The sequence below is a fragment of the Peromyscus leucopus genome, chromosome 12 (genome assembly GCF_004664715.2).
Source record: "Peromyscus leucopus breed LL Stock chromosome 12, UCI_PerLeu_2.1, whole genome shotgun sequence".
Classification (NCBI taxonomy): domain Eukaryota; kingdom Metazoa; phylum Chordata; class Mammalia; order Rodentia; family Cricetidae; genus Peromyscus; species Peromyscus leucopus.
In genome coordinates, this window is record NC_051073.1 from 80,977,886 (window position 1) to 80,998,629 (window position 20,744).

General features: G+C 40.7%; 1 protein-coding gene across 8 annotated transcripts in view; it reads left to right on the top strand.

Moving 5' to 3' along the window:
- The window catches only part of Fgd4 (FYVE, RhoGEF and PH domain containing 4), a 201,445-nt gene that overhangs the window by 122,020 nt on the left and 58,681 nt on the right, over positions 1-20,744 (top strand). For 7 of the 8 annotated variants that reach the window (XM_028894705.2, XM_028894700.2, XM_037209958.1 and 4 more), the window contains exons 3-4: positions 6,228-6,411; positions 11,460-11,967. In XM_028894705.2, coding sequence (XP_028750538.1) covers positions 6,320-6,411; positions 11,460-11,967 — 600 coding nt within the window. In that variant the 5' untranslated portion in view covers positions 6,228-6,319. Of the gene's footprint in view, positions 1-6,227; positions 6,412-7,652; positions 7,849-11,459; positions 11,968-20,744 lie in introns of those variants that run through there. The other variant, XM_037209961.1, reaches the window with a different exon arrangement.

Sequence of the window (20,744 nt, forward strand, 5' to 3'; positions counted from 1 at the left end):
TTGCCTGCATGTTTGTCTGTGCAGGGCCCATGGAGGTCAGAAGATGGCATTGGACCCTTGGGACTGAAGTTGCATACAGTTGTGAGTCTCCATGTGGGTGCTGGGAACTGAAGAACTGTCAGTGCTCTTAAACACTGAGCCATCCTTCAGTCCTGTGCTAGATGTTTGTAAGGTGGGGCATGAGGATGCCAAGGGTCTGTTAGTGGTGGAATAGAGCAGAATGCTCTTAGAGTGATGACTGAGATATACAATGGAGAAAGGACAGGAGTTTGTCAAGTAGACTACAAGATGTTGAAGGACATTCTGGGTGTTATAAAAGCTTGAAGGCCAAGAAAATAACCCTATTAACATAGTGTAAAGAGAATGTAGGCTGCACAGATGAGGTTGTAGAACTGCAACAGGTATAAGAAAATTCCTAGGATGCCTTGTTCAAAAGAAAATAAACAACCTATGTTGTATGTCTTTCTAATATGTTTTTATTTTAATTTAATTTAGACATACCACAAGATTCTTGCTAACACAATTCTGAAATTGTTTATGTCCTGTCAGGACATGCTTAGATATTCTTTTGTGGTTTTGTTTGTTATATTTTGTTGATGGATCTTGCTGTGCCGCCCAAGCCATTCCAAAATTCACCATCTTCCTATCTCTGCCTCCCAAGTCTTAGGATGTTTGCATTGTCTGGCTTGGCTACTTAAATAATCTTCATTTGAAAAACTGTTGTAGATAGTTTGGATTTAGAATGGCTTTTACCTGAGCATCTTGTTGCTGTACAAAATTTAACAGTGAAGTAGGGAAGAACTGCAGTTACATTCTAAACTCAGTCAGTGCAAAACAAAATCTAGAAATGAACTTATGTCTTTATTTCTAGAACTAATACATCATCCAAAGTCCACAGACACAAAGTAGTAAAAGAAGAAATTGTAGTGTTAGAGTTCTCCATGTTCATGGTCTCTAATACCAATCATGCTTGCAAGTTTTTGTAGCAACTTAATACCAGGTGGGGTCATCTGGGAAGAAAGAATCTTAAGTGAGAAATTGCATCCACAGTACAAGCCTGTAGTCAAGTACAAGTGTGCAGGACATTTTCTTCATTGGCAATGACATGGAGGGCCCAGCCCATTTTGGATAATGCCTTGCCTGGGGGAGTAAGGAATTGAGAAATGCCAGATAGAAATATAGATGAAGAAAAAAAAAGACACAGGATAGCTTCAGGAGGGCCCAGGGTCAATACCCAGCCTCGAGTTAATTTCTAATGGGATTTTTATACACTAGTAAGGGGAGAGACAAAAGACCTTCCCCTCTTAAGATCAAAGCACATGTACAACCCAGTGTAGACCCTTCAAAACACCTGATAGGCCCCATGGCAAAGCATCCTGTGATTAGGCCTTGAAGTATAAGACACCTGGTAACCATGCCTTTGCACCCTATTATGCAGCCTTGGAGAGCAAAATAAACCTTGACTCTGACCTTGAGTCAAACCACAAGTTGGAATCTTTGTGGGCTCCCACATTGGCCTCCCGCAGTGACAGATGCAAAAGCTGTAAGATGAAATAACCCTCTCTTCCACAAGTTGTTTTTTGTCAGTGTTTTATTCCAGTAATAGGAACCCTAAGACACCAATAAAGAGTGTATGCCAAAGCCTCTTGCCTTCAATTTTTGACAGACTTCATCTGGTTTTATAAAAGTATGGTTTCTTATCTAGATTCTAGGATTGTTTTTCGTTGTATTATAGATTTGTGCTCAAACTGCCTCTGCCCCTCATTCTGGGATTACAGATGTGTGCCACCACAACCAGCATATTATTCATTCTTAATCTTCAGAATGTTTGTATATAAGAAAGGATGATTACTTAGTACTAGTTTCTAACTCATCCTACACATTTAGGGGAGTGAATACCTCTTCTCTGTCCTTTCAAAGTCTGTGTTGACATAGTATAAGCTTGACAGGAGAAAATCACACACATTTTCATTTCATTTTTATATGTGACCCAGACTCACAGGAATAAGGGTCCTGAATGTCAAGGTGCTGAGGAAGAGGACCCAGGATCTTTAAATACAGAAGACTGGTAGCTGGGATCAGAAGGTCTTGCACTAGCTGATGATTTATGCCCAGACAGTTCATTAAGAAGTACAGCATCTTCTATATTATTTGCAAGGGGAAAAGCCCATGGTCAGCAGAAAGCTGAGTCAGACAATGTTGGCAAGAGAATACAGGATACCTCAGACACAGCTGCCTTGAGACTGATGACTGCTGCCCTTGGAAGGGAAAGCTGTTTTGCCAGGAACCAAAACCTTAACTTGAGGCCCTGGCCCCAGCCCCAGCCTAGGCCTTGCCAAGTCTGTCCCTGGGAAAGGACACAGTGTCACTCCACTGGAGAAAACTGATTTCCCTTTCCCAGCGAGTATCAATTGCAGACACCTTCTTGATTAAGAGGGGGACTTTGTGTCCACTTCCTCTTCTCCATACTGGAATTTTATCTGATTTGAAGGGATTCAGATCCTTGCATGCTGACACCACAGTCCCTGTGTCTGCAGTTCTGTCGTGTTTGGAAGATGCTATTTCCTTTGAGCCATCTGCTGTCTCTGTCTCATGAACTTTGTACCCCTTCTTCTACATAGATCCCCGAGCATTGAAGGAGTGTGTTTGATAATGATGTCCCATTTAAGGTTGAGTGTTCCAAAGGCTCTCATTCTACACTGTAGTGTCTGCTTGTGGGTCTCTGTGTTATTACTCTTAGAAGAAACGTCTTTAATGATGGCAGAGAGGGGCACTGATCTATGGGTATAGCAATGTCATTAGGAATCATTTTATTGCTATTTTCCTTTAGCAGATCAATAGCATTTGGTTTTTCCCCTAGACTCATGAACTATCTAATCTTGGGTTCTTGGACATTTTAGCAGTTTCAGCTGTGGGTTCCATCTAGTGAAATAGGCCTTAAATCCAACCAATAAATGGTTGGGGAAGGGGAAAGCCATGATCAGAATCTATTGTATGGAAAAAAAATTCATTTTGAAAAAAAGTGGCTTGTTACTCCCATAACATTGTTCTACTATTGCTTGAGCATATCATACAGACAGGTCAATGTTGTAATTCACAAGGATTATAACTACATGCAACTGGTGATTACTGTCTTCCCCAGCTGCATGTAAAGTACCTTTGAGCACCGTGAACACTAGTCAGTGGAAGTGAAGCATCTAGTTGGGCGCCACCCCAAATCTCCATGTTCAGTGACATAAGTAGTGATGTCTTCAACAATATGGCCTTATGTTGCTGGAGAATTTCTCTCCAGCTCCCGCCAGTCCCAGAGCCCACTTATAAAATAAACACACGGTCTCTTACATTATTTAAACTGCTTGGCCATTAGCCCAGGTCTATCATTTTCTAGCTCTTACTCCTATATTCAGCCCATTTCTATTAATCTTTACTTTGTCATGTAGCTCGTGGCTTACCGGTACTTTACATCTTCCTTGTCCTGGCATCAGCTCCAGGTGGTCTCTCTTTCCTTCCTCCTTCCTCAATTCTCCTCTCTCCTTGTCCCGCCTATACTTCCTGCCTGGTCACTGGCCAGTCAGTGCTTTATTTATTAACATACAATTAAAATCACTTTTCAGTACAAATAAAATACCACCATAGCCTTACCTTCAGGCCATGAAGAATAACCAACAGTCTTAGAAATATAGCCTTGGAAATAGCCTATGATGTTTGGGGGTCTGTGTGATCCCTTGATCAGTAACACAGCAAAATGTAACCCATTCTTGGCACTGGAGGTTTGACTCAATGGCATAAGATGTCTAGTTGGGGCATTGTCTCCCCCATTATATGGTGACTCACTCCATTTTTAAAAAGTGTGTGTGTGTGTGTGTGTGTGTGTGTGTGTGTGTGTGTGTGTGTGTGTTAAACATTACAGTTCATATATATGGTTTCTATATGGCTTTTCAAAATCCCATTAGTACTGATTGTTCCTTCCCATCTCCCTATACTCCTTCTTTACCCTGCCCTACTATTCCCTGCCCCCATTTAATCCTCCTATTCTAGTTTCCACTTTATAACAATATATTCTGCTTCCCCTTCCTTGTCCGATTCTTTCTCCCCACTGGTTCCTTATTAGTTGTCTATGCTCTGTGGTTATTCTGATTGAAACATACATACCCAAAGCTTAAAAGATAACATCAACATATAAAAGAAAACATGCAATATTTGTCGGTTTATTCTGGTTTATCTCACTCAGGAGGGTTGTTTATAGTCCCATCCATTTACCATTCAGAATTTTATTTTTCTAAAGAGCTGAATAATATTTGATTGTCTAAATGTACCACATTTTATTATCCAGTTATCAGTTGATGAACCTCTAGGCTGTTTCCAATTTCTGGCTATTAAGAAAAGAGCAGCAATGACCGTGGATGAGCAAGTATCTCTACAGTAGGATGTAGTGTCCCTTGGGTATATTCCCAAGAGTGGTGTAACTGAATGTTGGGGCAGAGTTTCAGGTTTTTGAGGCACCTCTCCATGATTTCCATAGTGGCCAGACCAGTTTGTACTCCCACTAACTCCCCTGTCTCCACATCCTCACCACCATGTGATGTCATTTGTTTTCTTGATCTTGGTCATTCTCACTGGCTATGAAATTTAAGAGTAGTTTTCATTTTAATTTCCTCAGGGACCAAAGATGTTGAACTTTTAAAATTGTTTCTTGGCCAATTCTTTTCATCTTTGGAGAACTATTTACTCCTATGTCCCATTTTTAAATTGCATTATTTATTTTCTTGATGTTCAGGTTTTTGAGTTCTCTGTCTGATTTAGATGCTAATCCTCTATCATATGCATTATTGGTAAAGATTTTCCCCATTCTGTAGTCTGCTGCTTTGCTTCACTGATGGCATTCTTTGCTGTAGAGTAGGGTTTTAACTTTATGAGGTCCATTTATTGATTGTTGGTTTTAATGCCTATGCAATCAATATCCTGTTCAGAGAGTCCTTTCATATTCTGATGATTTAAAGACTATTCCCTGTATTTTCATCTCTTAGATTTGGGATAGCTGATCTTACATTGAGGTTGGTAATTTGTTTGGAGTTAATTATATGCAGGGTTATAGGTATACATTGGTTTTCGTTCTTCTGCATAAAGCTATCTAGTTTGACCAGCATCATTTGTTGAAGATTCTGTCTTTTCATTAGTTATTCTGTTTCTTTCTAAATTCTACTTTCATGTCTTGAATGTTTAATTATTTAATTATTTCATTCATCTGTTTATGTTTTTATGATCTTCATAAAGGCATTTATTCATCTTTGAACACATTCATTATTGCTATTTTCAAGTCTTTGTCTTGTGCATCAGCTAAATTTCTTTTTCAAGGCTATTGCAATAGGTTGCTGGCTTATGGAGGAAGTGTATTTTTTTTTTTTTTTTGTGGTTTTGCACTGGGATTGATGTATCTGGAGTTAAGATGTTTGAAGTGATTCTTGCTGTAGATATTTGGTATTGCCTTTGTTGGTTGAATGTTCCATCCTTTGGTTACTGTTGCCCATTTGTGCTGTGAGATAATGCTTTTGTACACTGGTTTAACAAAACACTGATTGGCCAGTAGCCAGGCAGGAAGTATAGGTGGGATAAGCAGACAAGGAGAATTCTGGGAAGAGAAAGGCTGAGTCAGGAGACACCAGCCCAACGTCCAGGCAACAGCATGTAATGGCACACAGGTAAAGCCATGGAAAATGTGGCAACATAGAGATTAATAGACATGGGCTGAGTTTAAGTGTAAGAGCTGGTCAGGAGTAAGCCTCAGCTAATGGCCAAGCAGTTATAATTAATATAAGCTTCTGAGTAATTCTGAACCAATGTATTTCTAGCATTTAATTTTTAATTTATTAATTTATTACCTTTTAATTTTTAATTTATTACCTTTTCTTTGTTTGGACAAATAACTAATTTTCAGTCTTCCACAGAGTTTAGAATTCTATAGTCTTATATAGATTTCCAGGCATTACCAGAGCATGCATATGTATATATATATGCTTATAATTATACATATATAATTATATGATTCCAATGATATCTGGAGAAATGCCACAGACTAAAGTTCTCCTTGGTTAGGTCATCTCCAGTTTGACAAACTCCTTTACAATAGCTTACTAATGCTGAAGATTTTTGCATCCACCCAGGTTACCAGAATCTTTGCTGTTACAGAGCAAAACAGTGAACTGTTGAATGTTCTTCTTTTTCTACAGTGCCTCCAAAGCCATTATACCTGCAGAATTTACCTTCATCCCATACACCCCAAGTCCCCAGGCATAAAGCTTTACCGAGTGCAAAACCAAGGATGGAGGAAGCTAATCCGGCCCCTACTTCATGTGCCTCAAAAGGAAAACCCAGTAAGGTGTCAGATCTCATCAGTCACTTTGAAGGAGGCAGGTAAGAGTTACCATGTAATAGGAGAAGGTGGGGAGGAAAAGACGGCCTTTGAAAATCACAGTATCTTACTAAGTTTCCCGCCTTTAACAAGTACATTTCAAAAATCAATTTCATGATCTTGCCCTGGTAGGTGTTAACATTCACTACATAAGGACAAACTGTTTCTCATTTCCTGTGTCTGTGTGTCATTCTGGGTCACTTCTGTGGCCATGCTGCTGTCCACTCTTGGTAGTAAGGCCACCATGTCATCTCAGACTGTTGTCCTCACTCTCTGAGGACCTGACTCCTGTGGATTCTTGCCTTCCTGGGCCCTCTCTAGTCTTTCTGACTCATTTCATTTAACAAGAGGCTGCTATACCAATTCAGCCTGCTTCCCTCTTCCTTTTGTTACCTCATGGTGTTTCAGAGAGATAAACACAGAACTCATGCTGAATACCCATTTCATTCTAAACAAGAGAATTTTATATTCTTTAGTTCTAATGTATGAGCAAAATGTGCTTTTCAATGTAAAAATAAAAACCAAATTTAAACAAGTTGCTTTTCTGCTTGTACAACCTAAATTGTTTCATCTTAGAATTGTTTGTCATTAGAAATCTGAACAGAATGTCTATCATTTCACTTACACCATACAGCCAAAGAGTTTCACTCACTTAGGTGTAATATTGAGGGATAATTTCCCATTACATGAATCATTTTTTTAAATTTTATTTTACTATTTTATATGTATGGATGTTTCATATGTACTATTACATGGACTTTTAAGTATCATTATTATATATATATAGTGACATTATAGCTCAGGAATATTTGGGGATGTCCTGGGAAGCATGAGCAAGCACAGAACTACAATGTCTTTCATTCAAAATTCAAAATGTAAATATAAGCCAGCTGGGGGCACAGGCCTATAATCACAACACTCACAGGGCTGAAGCAGGGGGATCGAGAGTTTGAGGAGAGTCTGGCCCCCATGGCAAGACTCTCTCAAAAACAAAAGAAGAAACTAAAATGTAATGCATTTATAAAATATTATGCTTACTATAATAGTTATAACTTCTGGAGAAAAATGATTAAAAGCCTGTCTTCATGTTTCATTCCTGACCAGTTGTGATATCTCCTGTAAATCCTCAAATACCTCTGAAGGGAATTAGTAATGCTTTTGATAGCTAAAATTATAGCAATATTTAAAGGAATGATTAAATTCCATTCAGTTTTTTTTCTTCTCAGAGTGAATTGATTCAAAAGAGATCCTTCCAGTTTACAGATTCTACAGCCACTACAGTGACTGCAGAATGGAAGGAGGGCTGGAGCCTGAGCTTGGTATGAGTGCTTTCATCAGGGCTTGGGGACCTCAAAGGAGCCAATGTTCCAAAGGCTGATGTTTCTACTGTCATCAGTTCTGTGACCCATTCTCTGCATTATTTGAATTTATCTCTCCAGGTAAAATGGGTACAACTTTTGTACTATATGTAAGGAAGGATGTGCTGTAATTCATGGTTCTAGCATACGTAAGGCACGATGTCCATGTTTGGGCAAGGCTTTGCAAGGTTCTACTTGTGGTGGACTCCATTGCAAGCAGCATCAGCATTGGTCTGGTGTCATACAGGCAGTGCCAGTGGGTGGTGTTCAAATCCACTAACGACTTAGACTCAATTCCAACTTAGATTAAACAAATTTATTCTTACTGCTAGCAGAAGGACGGCAGCCTTAAAGCCAGACAGCATACCGTTCAGAAGGGGGTGAAGGTGAGGTTGTAAGGTGGACATCAGAAAGGTGTGTGTCACAACTACCCGTGGACTCCACAGCCGGACAGGAAAACTGTTTTGCTTCCCATAGTTTTTCTTTCTTTCCCACTATATAGTAATAATAATATAGTAATAATTTCCTCGCTTTCTCATAGTGATAGTGAGTTTTACACAAGCAAAAGCAGCTGTTAATACTCACAGCCCATTATCCTGTTATTTCTTTTTTGAGTCCGGGTTTCTCTGTGTAGTCCTGACTGTCCTGAAACTCACTCTGTAGACCAGGCTGGCCTTGAACTTACAGAGCTATGTCTGCCTCTGCCTCCCGAGTGCTGGGATTAAAGGCGGTTCCATTATCCTATTCTTATCTCACTTGCAGGCCACAAGGATCTCTCAGGCATTCCAGAACCAAAGGTCAACACCATATACCCGGCTCCATATTAAGTGTCTCTAGTCATCACATGGGCACCTGTGTAAATTTATTCAGGTCTGAGCTTTCCAATGACTAGGATGGAGGAGTTCATCTCTGGGCAGGCAAAAACGCAGTGCCATCAGCTTAGGACTAGCTGTCATGTCCTCACACCAGGACAGCCGGTTCTAAAGGGTCTGCAAAGCGGGTTAATACTGCGTTGACTTGACTGTTGGACAGCGTCCACACGCCTGCAGTCTGGGTTTCAGTTTTGATCCCTATTGTCACAGCCTACTACTTTGTAAAACAAAAGGAGGCCACTGGGTTCTCAATAACCACAGAAATAAGCCAGGACCTTGGAGGGCCACGTATGACTGCTGTTTGGGACCTTAGATGAAGACCAGTGAGGTGGCTCAGCAGGAGGAGCGCCTGCCCCGCATGCACGCCTGAAACTCGGGGTAGAAGGAGAGCTCTGACTCCTGACCTCCACAGTGCTCCACAGTCCGTGCATGGTCTCGGTCTCTCTCTCTCTCTCTCTCTCTCTCTCTCTCTCTCTCTCTCTCTCTCTCTCTCTCTCTCTCTCCCCCTCCCTCCCTCCCTCTCTTACACACACACCAATAATAAATACTTTTTAAAGGACCAGCTGAGTGTCATAGTTTCACTTGGATGAAAGTAATACCATTCTTAGAATGATTTGGAGCGAGTAGATTTTATTTTATTTTATTTTTTACTGTAGCTTCCTTTTTCTCGCATTTTTCTTTCTCCTGGAATAAGAAAAAATACTCTTTTTTAGCTTAGAAAAACTTCATGATTTTAAAAATAATGCCTTCCCACAGACAAGTGCTGGGCTTTCCCAAGCATATTGCATGGCTAACTCCAACACACACACACACACACACACACACACACACTTGCTTGGCTTCTACAGGCTGCAGGGTCTCCTGAGCACTGGTTTAACTCCTGCTTTTCCGCGTTCCCAGCTCTTGCTCCTGCTGCAGATGTGCTTTTGATGTCAGCTGCTACAGGAAATTGCTGTTTTCCGGGGCATGCTTTTGGAGACTACAGAAAGTGGACAGCTTGGTTCATCTCTGAGGACTTTTGACAGATTATCCAGGCTCAACATACACTATGTATAAAGGGCAATCACAAAGTAGAATGTGTCACACTTGCTTATGCTGGCCACTTCCTTCTTTTTATATATAAACATTTCTCCTTCTCTTACTACTGTGGCCCTGGGGTTGAACTTGGACCATACATTTTTTTCTTCCTTTCTTTGTTTCTAACTCTCACTGTTCCATTTTTCTGCTCTTCGGGGTAAGGGTGGGTTAGGATGAAGGATGAAGGTAACAGCACATCTCGGCACTTGCTAAAGTGCCTTGCCATGGCTCACCCAGAGTCCCACCTGTACTGAAGATGGTGAGCAGTCTTCGATTTTGTCCCCGCTTTTTGTTGATAGCTATTCACCTGCTCCTCAGTCCCTCTAAAAGGTTTCCTTATACGTGGGGCAAAGGTGATGGGATTAGAGCTGGACTTCACAGCTTGAGTTCTGGTTTTGCCACTTGCTAGCCAGGTGACACTGGCCGTAGGACAGAATCCTCCCATGTGTAGATTCCTCTGTTCATGGCCCGGCTTTAGGATCAGGTAGAAGACTTAGCATGGTTTGCGACCCTTGGTGGGTACTTTGTGAACGTTGTCTGCTGTTGTGTTGTTGCCGCAGGGTCACCACAGCCATTTACAATCTTAGACATTTGTTGAACTCTTCACACATCAAGCTAAGTTGTAGTAATAAGTCTGGGAACAGGAAAACACTATCTTCACGCTCATAGACTCTTAATCTGTTTTAATTTCTTTTTATTTATGTCACAGAAATTTATAGCTTTGAGTTTATGTTCTCTCCCTCAGCTTTAAATTATAGGTTAAAATGCTGTACAAATATTTCCATAGGAACATGATTATATATTGGGAGGAGTTTCTTTTGTCCAGTTAATACTATCAAGATTACATAGACTATCAACAGTAATAACTATTAACAGGGCTTTAAAGATGATTAAAAGAAGATTAGAGAAAGTGGTAGAGTATGCTGTATAGATAGAACAACCAAGAAAAGCTTCTCAAAAGGCCTGAGTGACCGTGACGGAGGAGTGCCCTCTACCAGTGCCCTGGGGAAGATTTGCTGGGCCCACAAGAGCAGGGCTGCTGACCCTAAGATGTGCACAAATGGAGAACTACAGAAGGGTGGCAAGGCCTCAGTAAGGGGAAAGGCGGTCCAGGAGATGGGAGACGTGGGAGCTGGAGAAGGCAAGAGTCTTGCAGATGTCATGCATGAGTCTTGCAAGTGAACTCTTGCATGTATAAAGATCTGATTTTTGAGGACCAGATTAAAGAGATCAAAAGCAAAATTAAAGAGAACCATTGGGGATCAGTTGGCAGCTACCACTACTTATTATATGTAATAAAGTTTTTCAAATGTTTCTACTTTCCAAATCAAATTAACTTGGTTTTATATCCAGTTCATAAACAAGGAATGCCTATGCTTGTTTGAAGAAATGTTAAGAAATAAAGATCTTGGGAAAAGGCAATCTCGTTAAACAAATACTCTTTCATCTCTATCCTTACTGAAAAAGTTGTATTAGTAAACAGCTCATGGGAATGCTCCAACCAAGAAATGTTCAGGTTCATCCCATCTGCTTTTGGTTGTGAGCCTAGCCATTTACAGGTGAGCCATCTCCAGCCTTTCCTCCTTTCTAAATAACTGCTTGTTTAAATGTGGTTCATGTCCAAAGAATCTGTGTTTCCAAAACCATCATGAATTGGTATGATGTTTCTTTTCACCTGGAATTGACTCGTTTTCATTCTAAAGCTTTTCATACTGATGTTTCTTTTTGTATTTTATCTTACAGTGTTTTGTCAAGTTACATTGACTTGCAAAAAGATTCTACAGCGAACCTAAATATTCCTCAAACTCCAGGACAGCATGGATTGACCTCCACACCTCGGCAGAAATTCCTAGCGCAGCACTTTCCACAGAAGCAGGAAAATGATGTAGATCAGACTCGGGGCCAACATAGTTGTTCGGCCAATGGTGTGGTGGCAGCACAAAACCAGATGGAATGTGAAGATGAGAAAGAGACTACGTGTAGCCCAGAGACCTCTGTTCAAACTGATGTGGCCTCTCTTCATACACACTTGGTGAATGGAGAAAGAAATGAAACTACCACAGATCCTGCATCATCCATAACCAATAGCCATGATGAAAATGTTTCTGAGAGCAGCTACAGGGCTCCAGGAGCTGACTTAGGGCTGCCCTCCAAAGGAGGAGGGCCGGGAATGGAAACTGAGCTACAAGAGAAGGAAAATGGAGTGAGCACCATGGAACTGGATAAGCTGGACCAGCACCATGAAATGAAGGTAAAGCATAAACTATCTCATTCCAGGGAAGCATTGCCTAGTGTGTTACTGTTCCAGATGCTTTCATAACACCTGTGAAATGCATGACTCAGGTTACACACACTAGCAGATAAACCCTTTGCAAGCTCTGGCAGCTACTGGGTTCTGTCCCCTCTCAAAGGTGTTTCCCTTTTTCTTCTTGTGTACCTTCTTTTGATCATTCTGTTGTGATTTCTAAAAGCATGGTTGTGTTGTAGGAAAACCACAGCAACCATGTTGTTTCCACTTGGGAGGCAGATGTTCTTTGTGGCTCTAGATGTTGGTGTTATAGAGCAGTATTGTTTCCCTGGTGTAACAAACTGCAAACCTAAATAGGAACACGCAGGAAATACCAGCTTCCACAGCCAGGGGTGTTACACTAGACCAGGGTGGAACTGGAGGGAACTGAACCAGCACCGTGAGATGAGAGTGACCTGGGACTTGATCCCTCAGGGTTAAGTACCGGCATGAGTGCAGTCAGCAGCTCAGGAGTCGGGGTGATACAGTTCACATAAAATAGGAAGTTTTGCTAGCTGTATTTTATCATACTTTTAAGGAAATCTTTTAAAAAAAATGAAAAAGTACAATATGATTGATCAAACAGAACCAGAAAATCTTGATACTGCTTCTGGCACATCCATTAACTCACAGGTATTTTTGTATGTGACTCTAATCGCAGATTGTTTTGGTCTTGTTTATATTAGTATCTTACTTTGGGATTTTAATGACATGGCATTCGTGCCGTACTTTGGATTTCTTGTAGCAAATGTGTCATGTAAGTTTCATTGTGAATTTCCTAGTCTTTAACATGCTGTGTATTTTTCTGAAAACAACCTAGATATTTCTCTTGCTCGATGTTTCTCGTTGAATATATTAAATAAAATTAAAATTTTGGCAATTGTAGGAATATCAAATGGAAAATCCAAATCTTAAATCTACTTATGATACTTGTGGTTTTATGCCCTAGCACAGGCAGACACATAGTAAAGGGCTGATTCTAAAATGTTGACTGACAGACTGGTGGTTGTATTTAGAACTCTAACTGAAGTGTAATCAACAAGGATTATAATTGTAAGCAAATGGGTGAGAGAAAGTGACTCATGCTTCATAACATTGTCTGAAAAGGCAAAGAAACCCAGCACAGCAAAGGGATTCTCCATGTGAGTCAGCGGGATAAAATTGGGTGTTTCCGCACTTGAGCGATGGTGACAGGAAGAGGCGGCCAGAATCACGTTGTCTTTCTCAGTTGAGATGATGCCCTCTGGATCACCTGTGATGCCCAAGTGCCGCTCCTGTGAAGGGGGTTTGTGGCTCCTGTGGTTGGTCCCTGGCTGGTCCTCCTTCTACTTTGTGTTGTTTTTGTAGCTGCATATTCTTAGATGAATTTTACTTGACTTGAGAGAGATAACACAGTTTTTTTTTCGTAAAATATATTCTAATTATTCTTTCCCTTCCCATTTGTCCCAGATCATCCCTTTTTCCCCACCCAGCCAAATTCACACCCTTTCTTTCTCTTTCTCATTAGAATACAAATGGGCATCTATAAATAAGATAAGAACAAATACGGCAGAACAGGACAAAAACAAACCTTTTTATTATTAAGCTAATGAAGCAGAGTGTAATACAGGGTCCTTCCCTGATACCTAGTGGATGGCACATGCCGCGTGCGGTGAGCTGTTGATCCAAACACCACCCGGTGCCAGCATGGTGTTAGTGCGTCACCCTGTCCTTCTCTGAAGCTTGTCACTTTGTCTCCTTGTCTCCAAATGCAATATGTTAATGATAAGGGACGGTATATTTTGTTAACTGTATTTTAACATAATTAGGAATAAAAGAGAACTTCTTTTTAAACTTTTTAGTAGAATATTGTGTAGTAAGTAGTTGGGACAAGGAACTGATGGTGCTCCTTCTGGCTTAGGATTGGACAGGTCAGCAAAACTCCTGTGTAGTTAAGGGATATAAGCTTCCTGATGACAGAGCTCTCTTCCATGATAATGTAGTAATTCTATGTAGTTATGTGTGATAAATACCCTTGGTGACCTCAGATCACCTAGTGCTTCTTAAACTTTCTAATGTGACGAAGTGTTAAGATACAATATTTTGAAATTTGTCATGCACACAACTGAAAAATAATCACTCTGTCTTTATGTACGTGGATAAAGAGACTTATGTAAGAAGAGTTTCAAGTCAATCTCATTTAAACAAATAGTCAACCTGGTGGCCGTTTTCTTGAAGGAAGCTCTAGCGGGCAGCGCAGCTCCCTGTGTACCGTTGATGAAGGAACACCCTTCTCGGTCCAGAAAGGTGGGCCTCTCGAACTGAGTAGAAGGCGTCAGGATGCCCATGGCACAGTGAGGGTGGGAAGGAACGCCTGGCTGGCCAGCCCGGTTAACCAGATTACCCCTGAGGGTGACAGCCAGACTACCCTCCTGCCCTGAGTAGACGTTTCCCAAACGCCCACCCGCAGGGAAGATGAACAACAATGGCAAATGGTGTGGAATATTATTTTAACTGGGCAGAGATGTGTGGCATTTGTTTATGCTGAGGAATGTTACTTTAGCTGTGTAAAGGTGTGTGACTTTTGTTCATGCTGCATTTGTTTAGTTATGTGAAGATGTGTTACATTTGTTTATGCTGTGGAATATTTACTACGTAAAGATGTGTTACATTTGTTTATGCTGTGGAATATTTACTATGTGAAGATGTGTTACATTTGTTTATGCTGTGGAATATTTACTATGTAAAGATGTGTTACATTTGTTTCACCTTGCCTGCCTAAGGCACCTGATTGGTCTAATAAAGAGCTGATTGGTCAACAGCTGGGCAGAAAGGATAGGTGCAGCTGGTGGACAGAAAGAATAAACAGAAGGAGAAATCTAGGCTCAAAAAGGAAGAAGAATAAGAGAAGGAGGAGAGAATGAGGGACATGCCTGGGGCAGAAGCCAGGCAGCTGCCAGCCAGACAGACATGAGAAGCAGTGAAAATAAGATATACAGAAGGAAAGAAAAGTAAAAATCCCCAAGGCAAAAGGTAGATAAAAAGAAACAGGTTAATTTAAGTTAAAAGAGCTAGCCAGGCCGAGCATTCATAACTAATAGTAAGTCTCTGTGTCATGATTTGGGAGCTGGCTGGGTGGCAAACCAAAAGAAAAAGCCTGGTACAGTCAAATGCAAAGTATAAATAGAAAGGTATAATAGTCTGGAAGATTAATTTTATTAAAATATACCATTAGTCACTATTAATAAGTGAGAACTGACTTTAAAGAGTCTCTCTGATTATAAGCTATTTTATTGATATGAGGATATATTTTGAACAATGGCAACTGTAAAATATTTTAATTTTTGCCATGTAAAAGCTAGAGGATGACTAACTGGCATACTACTCTGAGGGCACTACACTCTTCCAACAATGAAACTTCAGTTTTCTGAGGCAGGATCTTCTACGTAGCTCAATTGCCCTTGAACTCCTTAGATTGTCCAGGGTAGCCTCAAACTCCCAACCCTCCTACCTACCTCAGCATCCTGTGTGTTGGAATTACAAGCATGTAACACTATCTTCATCTTAAATAAATGCTAGTAATCTGCAATATAGCTGTACATCTAAAAGTATCTTTTAAACATCAAAACTGGCAAATAAAAATAAAGTTCAAATCATAAGCATTTTGTTATACCTTTAGTCACTAGGTGATACTTTGAAGAAAGAAACACTCTGAGTAACTTTGAGAAAAGACAAACACAATATATTTGAGGGAATATCTACCTTGTAAAGTTTACCTTGTGCATGTGAAACTATGGAGAGATTTTCATTTATACGACTTTGTAGACACTTATCCATTAAAGTGTGTGTACTTAAGAAACGGCAATCATTTTTAATTAAATTCCTTCTAAAGCATGCTAAACACATAGTTTTTGTCTCATTGCAGAGTATGCTTTATTAGTTTAAGCACTTATGAAAACTAAACTTCACTCCAGACAGGAATTAGGGTACTGTCCCCTGTGACATCTGTTAGGGTCTGAGAGAAGCCCCCCAAGAAAGAGCATCAGTCACGTATGCAACAGCAAGAGCATTTATTATTTCCAACATGTTGGGGTGGCAAATAGCAACCCCTAAGGGAGGCTCAAGCTCCTTTTAAGTAGAGTTAGGGGGATTCCAGGGAGGAGGGATTAATCTGGTACTGATTGGTGGAGGAAAGATTAGTCTGAGGGCTGATAAGCATTCAGAATATCTAACTGTCATATATGCTAACATGAAAATTAGTGGACAAAGGATGTAGCTCAGTGATCGACAAATTCCTGTTATTTGTGAAACCTTGTGTTCAGTTACAAACAAGTGTTGTAATCTATTTTTTCCTCCATTTTCAATTACTGTTTGGTTGTAATTATTTTTTAATTGATTTTTTCATACAGTATGTTCTGATCACATTTTTCCTCTCCCCTAGATGCTATAGTTGTAATTTTTAAATCATTGATTAATTTAGAAACACAAATGAAACATTTGTGCTCCAAGAATACCAAGTGATGGGACAGGCTGCTAAGAAGCAGGTGAAGTAGACTTGAAATTGGCTGGATGGTCAAGGATTAAGTGGGATGGGATAGAAGATATAGTCAATGAGCAAAGGCAAGATTCAATATTTAAGGAAATATATTGATGAGCATGGACTTCAATTAAGATTTTTAATTCCAATCAAATTGGTCTTATAATGAGGCCAGAAAGGATAGAGAAATTAGTATGAGAGCAATGGGCTAGACTTATTTCTGAGATGTAATCTCACTGGATTGCCTAGGGTCATTGTACTCCTGGCCTTTAATTAAACCTCATCCTCCCAAGGAGCTGGTAGTGCAGGCTTATGGACCCATGATCACCTGAGGCCTTAACTTATGAGGAAAGCTGAAGACAGATTGATGTGGGCTGGTGTGCAGTGGGCTAGTGTGCAGTTTGTGTGTGTGTGTGTGTGTGTGTGTGTGTGTGTGTTGTGTACATGTAGAGGTTGGTCTACACCTTTTACCCTTCTTGTTTAAGGCAGAGTCTCTTGTTGATTGTTGTATATGCTACACTAGCAGGCCCAGAAGCTTCTGAGCTCTGCCTCTGCCTGCCAACTCGCAGAGTCCCCTGGAATTGCATAGACACACTAACTTCCATGGCTTTATGGGGTTTCCAGGGTAAAAATAAACACACCAACTTATATTATTTAAACTGCTCGGCCATTAGCTCAGGCCTACCATTGTCTAGCTCTTACTCTTCTACTCAGCCCATTTCTGTTCATCTATATGTTGCCACGTGTTCCGTGGCTTTACCTGTTGGCTCTACAAGTTGGGGCTGGACATCCTACAGTCCCTTATTCTCTGCATTTTGACTAGATGTGGATCTTTGTTGCCAAAAGAAACCTCTTTGATGATGGGTAAGGCTTATACATATATGTGGGTAAGATATATATTCCGAGTTCAGTTAGAACCAGTGTTTGAAAAATGGCAGTAATAAGTTCTCCTCTCAGGTCCATGACTTCACCAACCAGAGCTAGTCAGCCTGTTTAAAGTACTAGCCATGAATTCTCTCCTATTTAGTGGCCCTTGAGTCCAATTTGAAGATTATCAGTTACCCCAACATGAAAGTGATGCTATTATACCATTGTGGATATCTTACTGGTCCAGCTGTTGTGGTTCATAGGCTTTATAGTTGTGTAAGACTATTACTTGCTTTTCTCCCTTGGCAGTTTGCACAGCACCTTCAGATACTATGAGAGCTACTCCTCAGGAGGCTTCCAGGTCAGTCCAGCTCATCGCCTTCAAGTCCTGTGTCCAAAGTGCAGTGTCCTCAGTAGTTGGGCCTTACTTTCAGACTCTAAAAGGCAAACAAGGGAAACAGCAGTTGCCCATATTGTTTTGGGAGACTTGTTTTCTTCAAAGCAACAACTCAAATCAAGATGTGAGAAGCCTGGTGCTGAGGTTATTGTTAGATAACCACAAGTACATGGCTCCTGTGGGAGCATTGTCCCTCCATTTCATGGACCTCCTTTAAAAAGTGTATGTGGATGTATGCATATGTACATACATATGCATATATATACATACATTAATATTATATTTTTAAGATTTTGTTTATGTGCGTGGGTGTTTTCCCTGCTTGTACGTCTGTGCACCCCATGTTGTAGTGCCCATGGAGGCCAGAAGAGGTAACTGGATACTCTGGAACTGAGTTGCAAAGCTGACTTGTAGGTGCTGGAAACCAAACCTTTGTCTTCTGCAAGAGCAGCAAATGCTCTTACGCACTGAGCCACCTCTCCAAGCTTCTAGATCACATATGTTTTTAAGTTTATAAAATAATGTTTCTCTTTTGCCTTTCCAAGCTTCCTAGTATTGTTTATATGTCCTCCCTCTTCCTCTGTATTGCCCTCTAAAGACACCCCCATCTTCCCCACCCCCCTTTACAGCAGCTGTATCCATCCTCCACCCCTACCCCATCCTCCTCATCCCCCTTTACAGCAGCTGTATCCCACTGCCCCGATCTCTAGGCCTGCCCCTTCCTCTACCCCATTATCTTGTTTTGTTTCCCTGGTTTCTGTGTTAACTCCAGGTGATACACTTGCATCTGTAAAGGTTTGGAGCTAGGACCCACAAGAAAGAGAGAACATAGGATGTTCTTTTTTCTGGGTCTAGGTTATCACAGTCACTATATGTTCTAGTTCCATCTTTACCAGACTGGACCAACACATAGGATCTTAGTACCTCATCTTAAAGGGAGATTATACATCTACCTCATAATGTTGTGGGTGTGAATCTCTTACAAGGAGTAAACTACTAAAAACTGTTTTGGTGCATTTTCAGAGTTATGTACTTGCTAAATGTACACAAACCCCTGTTTCTTCATGTGTGGGTCAAAGGAATAGACTCAAGATCTGAAATGTCACTTCCACATCTCTTTTGTTCTGAGGCACTCACCCTATAGGATGAGCTATTTTATTTTATTTTATTTTATTTTATTTTATTTTATTTTATTTTATTTTATTTTATTTTATTGTGTATGTAAATTGTAAATCAATAGTGGCGATGAGCTGGGGAAATAGCTCAGTTAGTAGAATGCTAGAACTAGCATGTACTGGTCCCCAATTTTGACCCCTGTGCTGCATAAGATGGGTGTAATGGTACATGCCTGTGATCCTGGGATTCAGGAGGCAGGAAAGGAGGAAGGTCAGAAGTTCAAGGTCATCCTCTGCTATATAGTGAACTTTGAGGCCAGTGTGGTCACAGGCTGTCATTTGTATTAACTCTTCTTGATTTTCTTTCTTCTTAGTTTTTTAATCTGTAGATTTTGGGATATTTTATAATAAGGTATCCCACACAGGCCAGATTTTCAGAGTACAGACCAAATATAATGTGAAAATATCATTATGATTTAACTTAAAATCACCCTGGAGCCACATTAAATATTTTGCTTTCTGGGAAAGGCACTAAAATGATGTATCCAAACGGCGATGCACCTCTTGAATTAGAGAACACAATGTTGGTTTCCAAAGCCAATGCCAGTTTTTATGAGAGAACGGGACTCAAATTCTGAGATGTATCTATACAAAGCCACTCCCTCTTTTGATGTGGAAGAATGTAAGTCATGAACAGCAAATGTAGGTAGAAATTCTCCAGAACAGAGAGTCATTTTGCTCATTCCCATAACAGCCTGATAATTCACACAAATCTTTTACATACACATGTTAAGTAAGCCCAAATAAGGATATGGGAGATGGAAAAACTGCAATTAATTTATAATTTGTGACTAACTATTTAAAATAATTTTTTTCCTGCTTAAAATGAAATCACACAAGAGCTCATATACTAAAGAGTTAAGAAGCATAATTCCAACAGCTCATCCATTTTGGCAAAAGCAAAGCTGTAGCAACCACTAACGATCGGGAGAACTAAGCGTGGAAAGAGAAGTACATGAAGGGACCCCTTTACAGCAGCTGGATCCACCCCCCCTTTACAGCAGCTGGATCCACCCCCTTTACAGCAGCTGGATCCATCCCCCTTTACAGCAGCTGGATCCACCCCCTTTACAGCAGCTGGATCCACCCCCTTTACAGCAGCTGGACCCACCCCCCTTTACAGCAGCTGGATCCATCCCCTTTACAGCAGCTGGATCCATCCCCTTTACAGCAGCATTGTAGGCAGAAAGAATTTTGCATATATAGTCTATTGCTGTACAGGGTATACTTCTTTTATCCTGGTGGTTTCATTGAAATATATTTTTAGACATTATCCTGAGAATCAGCTTTCAGTATAGGAGTGTAGTCACACGATTCTTGGGCTTTGTTCTGGTTTGTAGTGGTGGCTGTGCTGCTGTGGGGAGGCTGGTTTTCCCAAGCAGAGGCTCACTCTAGCCTGGACTGCCTGAAAATTCAGTGATCTTCCCATCGCCTATGCTGGGACAGCAGTCAGGAGCCTCCACACTAGGCTGCAAAGGATTTTGTTTTCTTAAAGGAGTTAGCTGGACTAGAGAGAGATAGCCCAGAAGTGTAGAGTGTCTGCTGTGCAACCATGAACCAGAGTTCAGATTCCAGCACCCACGAAAAAGGCCTGGCTCCCTGTGCAAGGCTGTAACTCCAGCTCTAAGGGGAGCAGAGACAGGGAGATCATGGCTCTTGCTGGCTCCCAGCCTAACTGAGAAAATAAGAGTCCTAGGTTCAGGAAAAGACCCTGCCTCAACTGTGTAGGTGGAGAATGGGAGAGGACACTTGGTACTCTTATGTGACTTCTGTGTTAGTATGCACA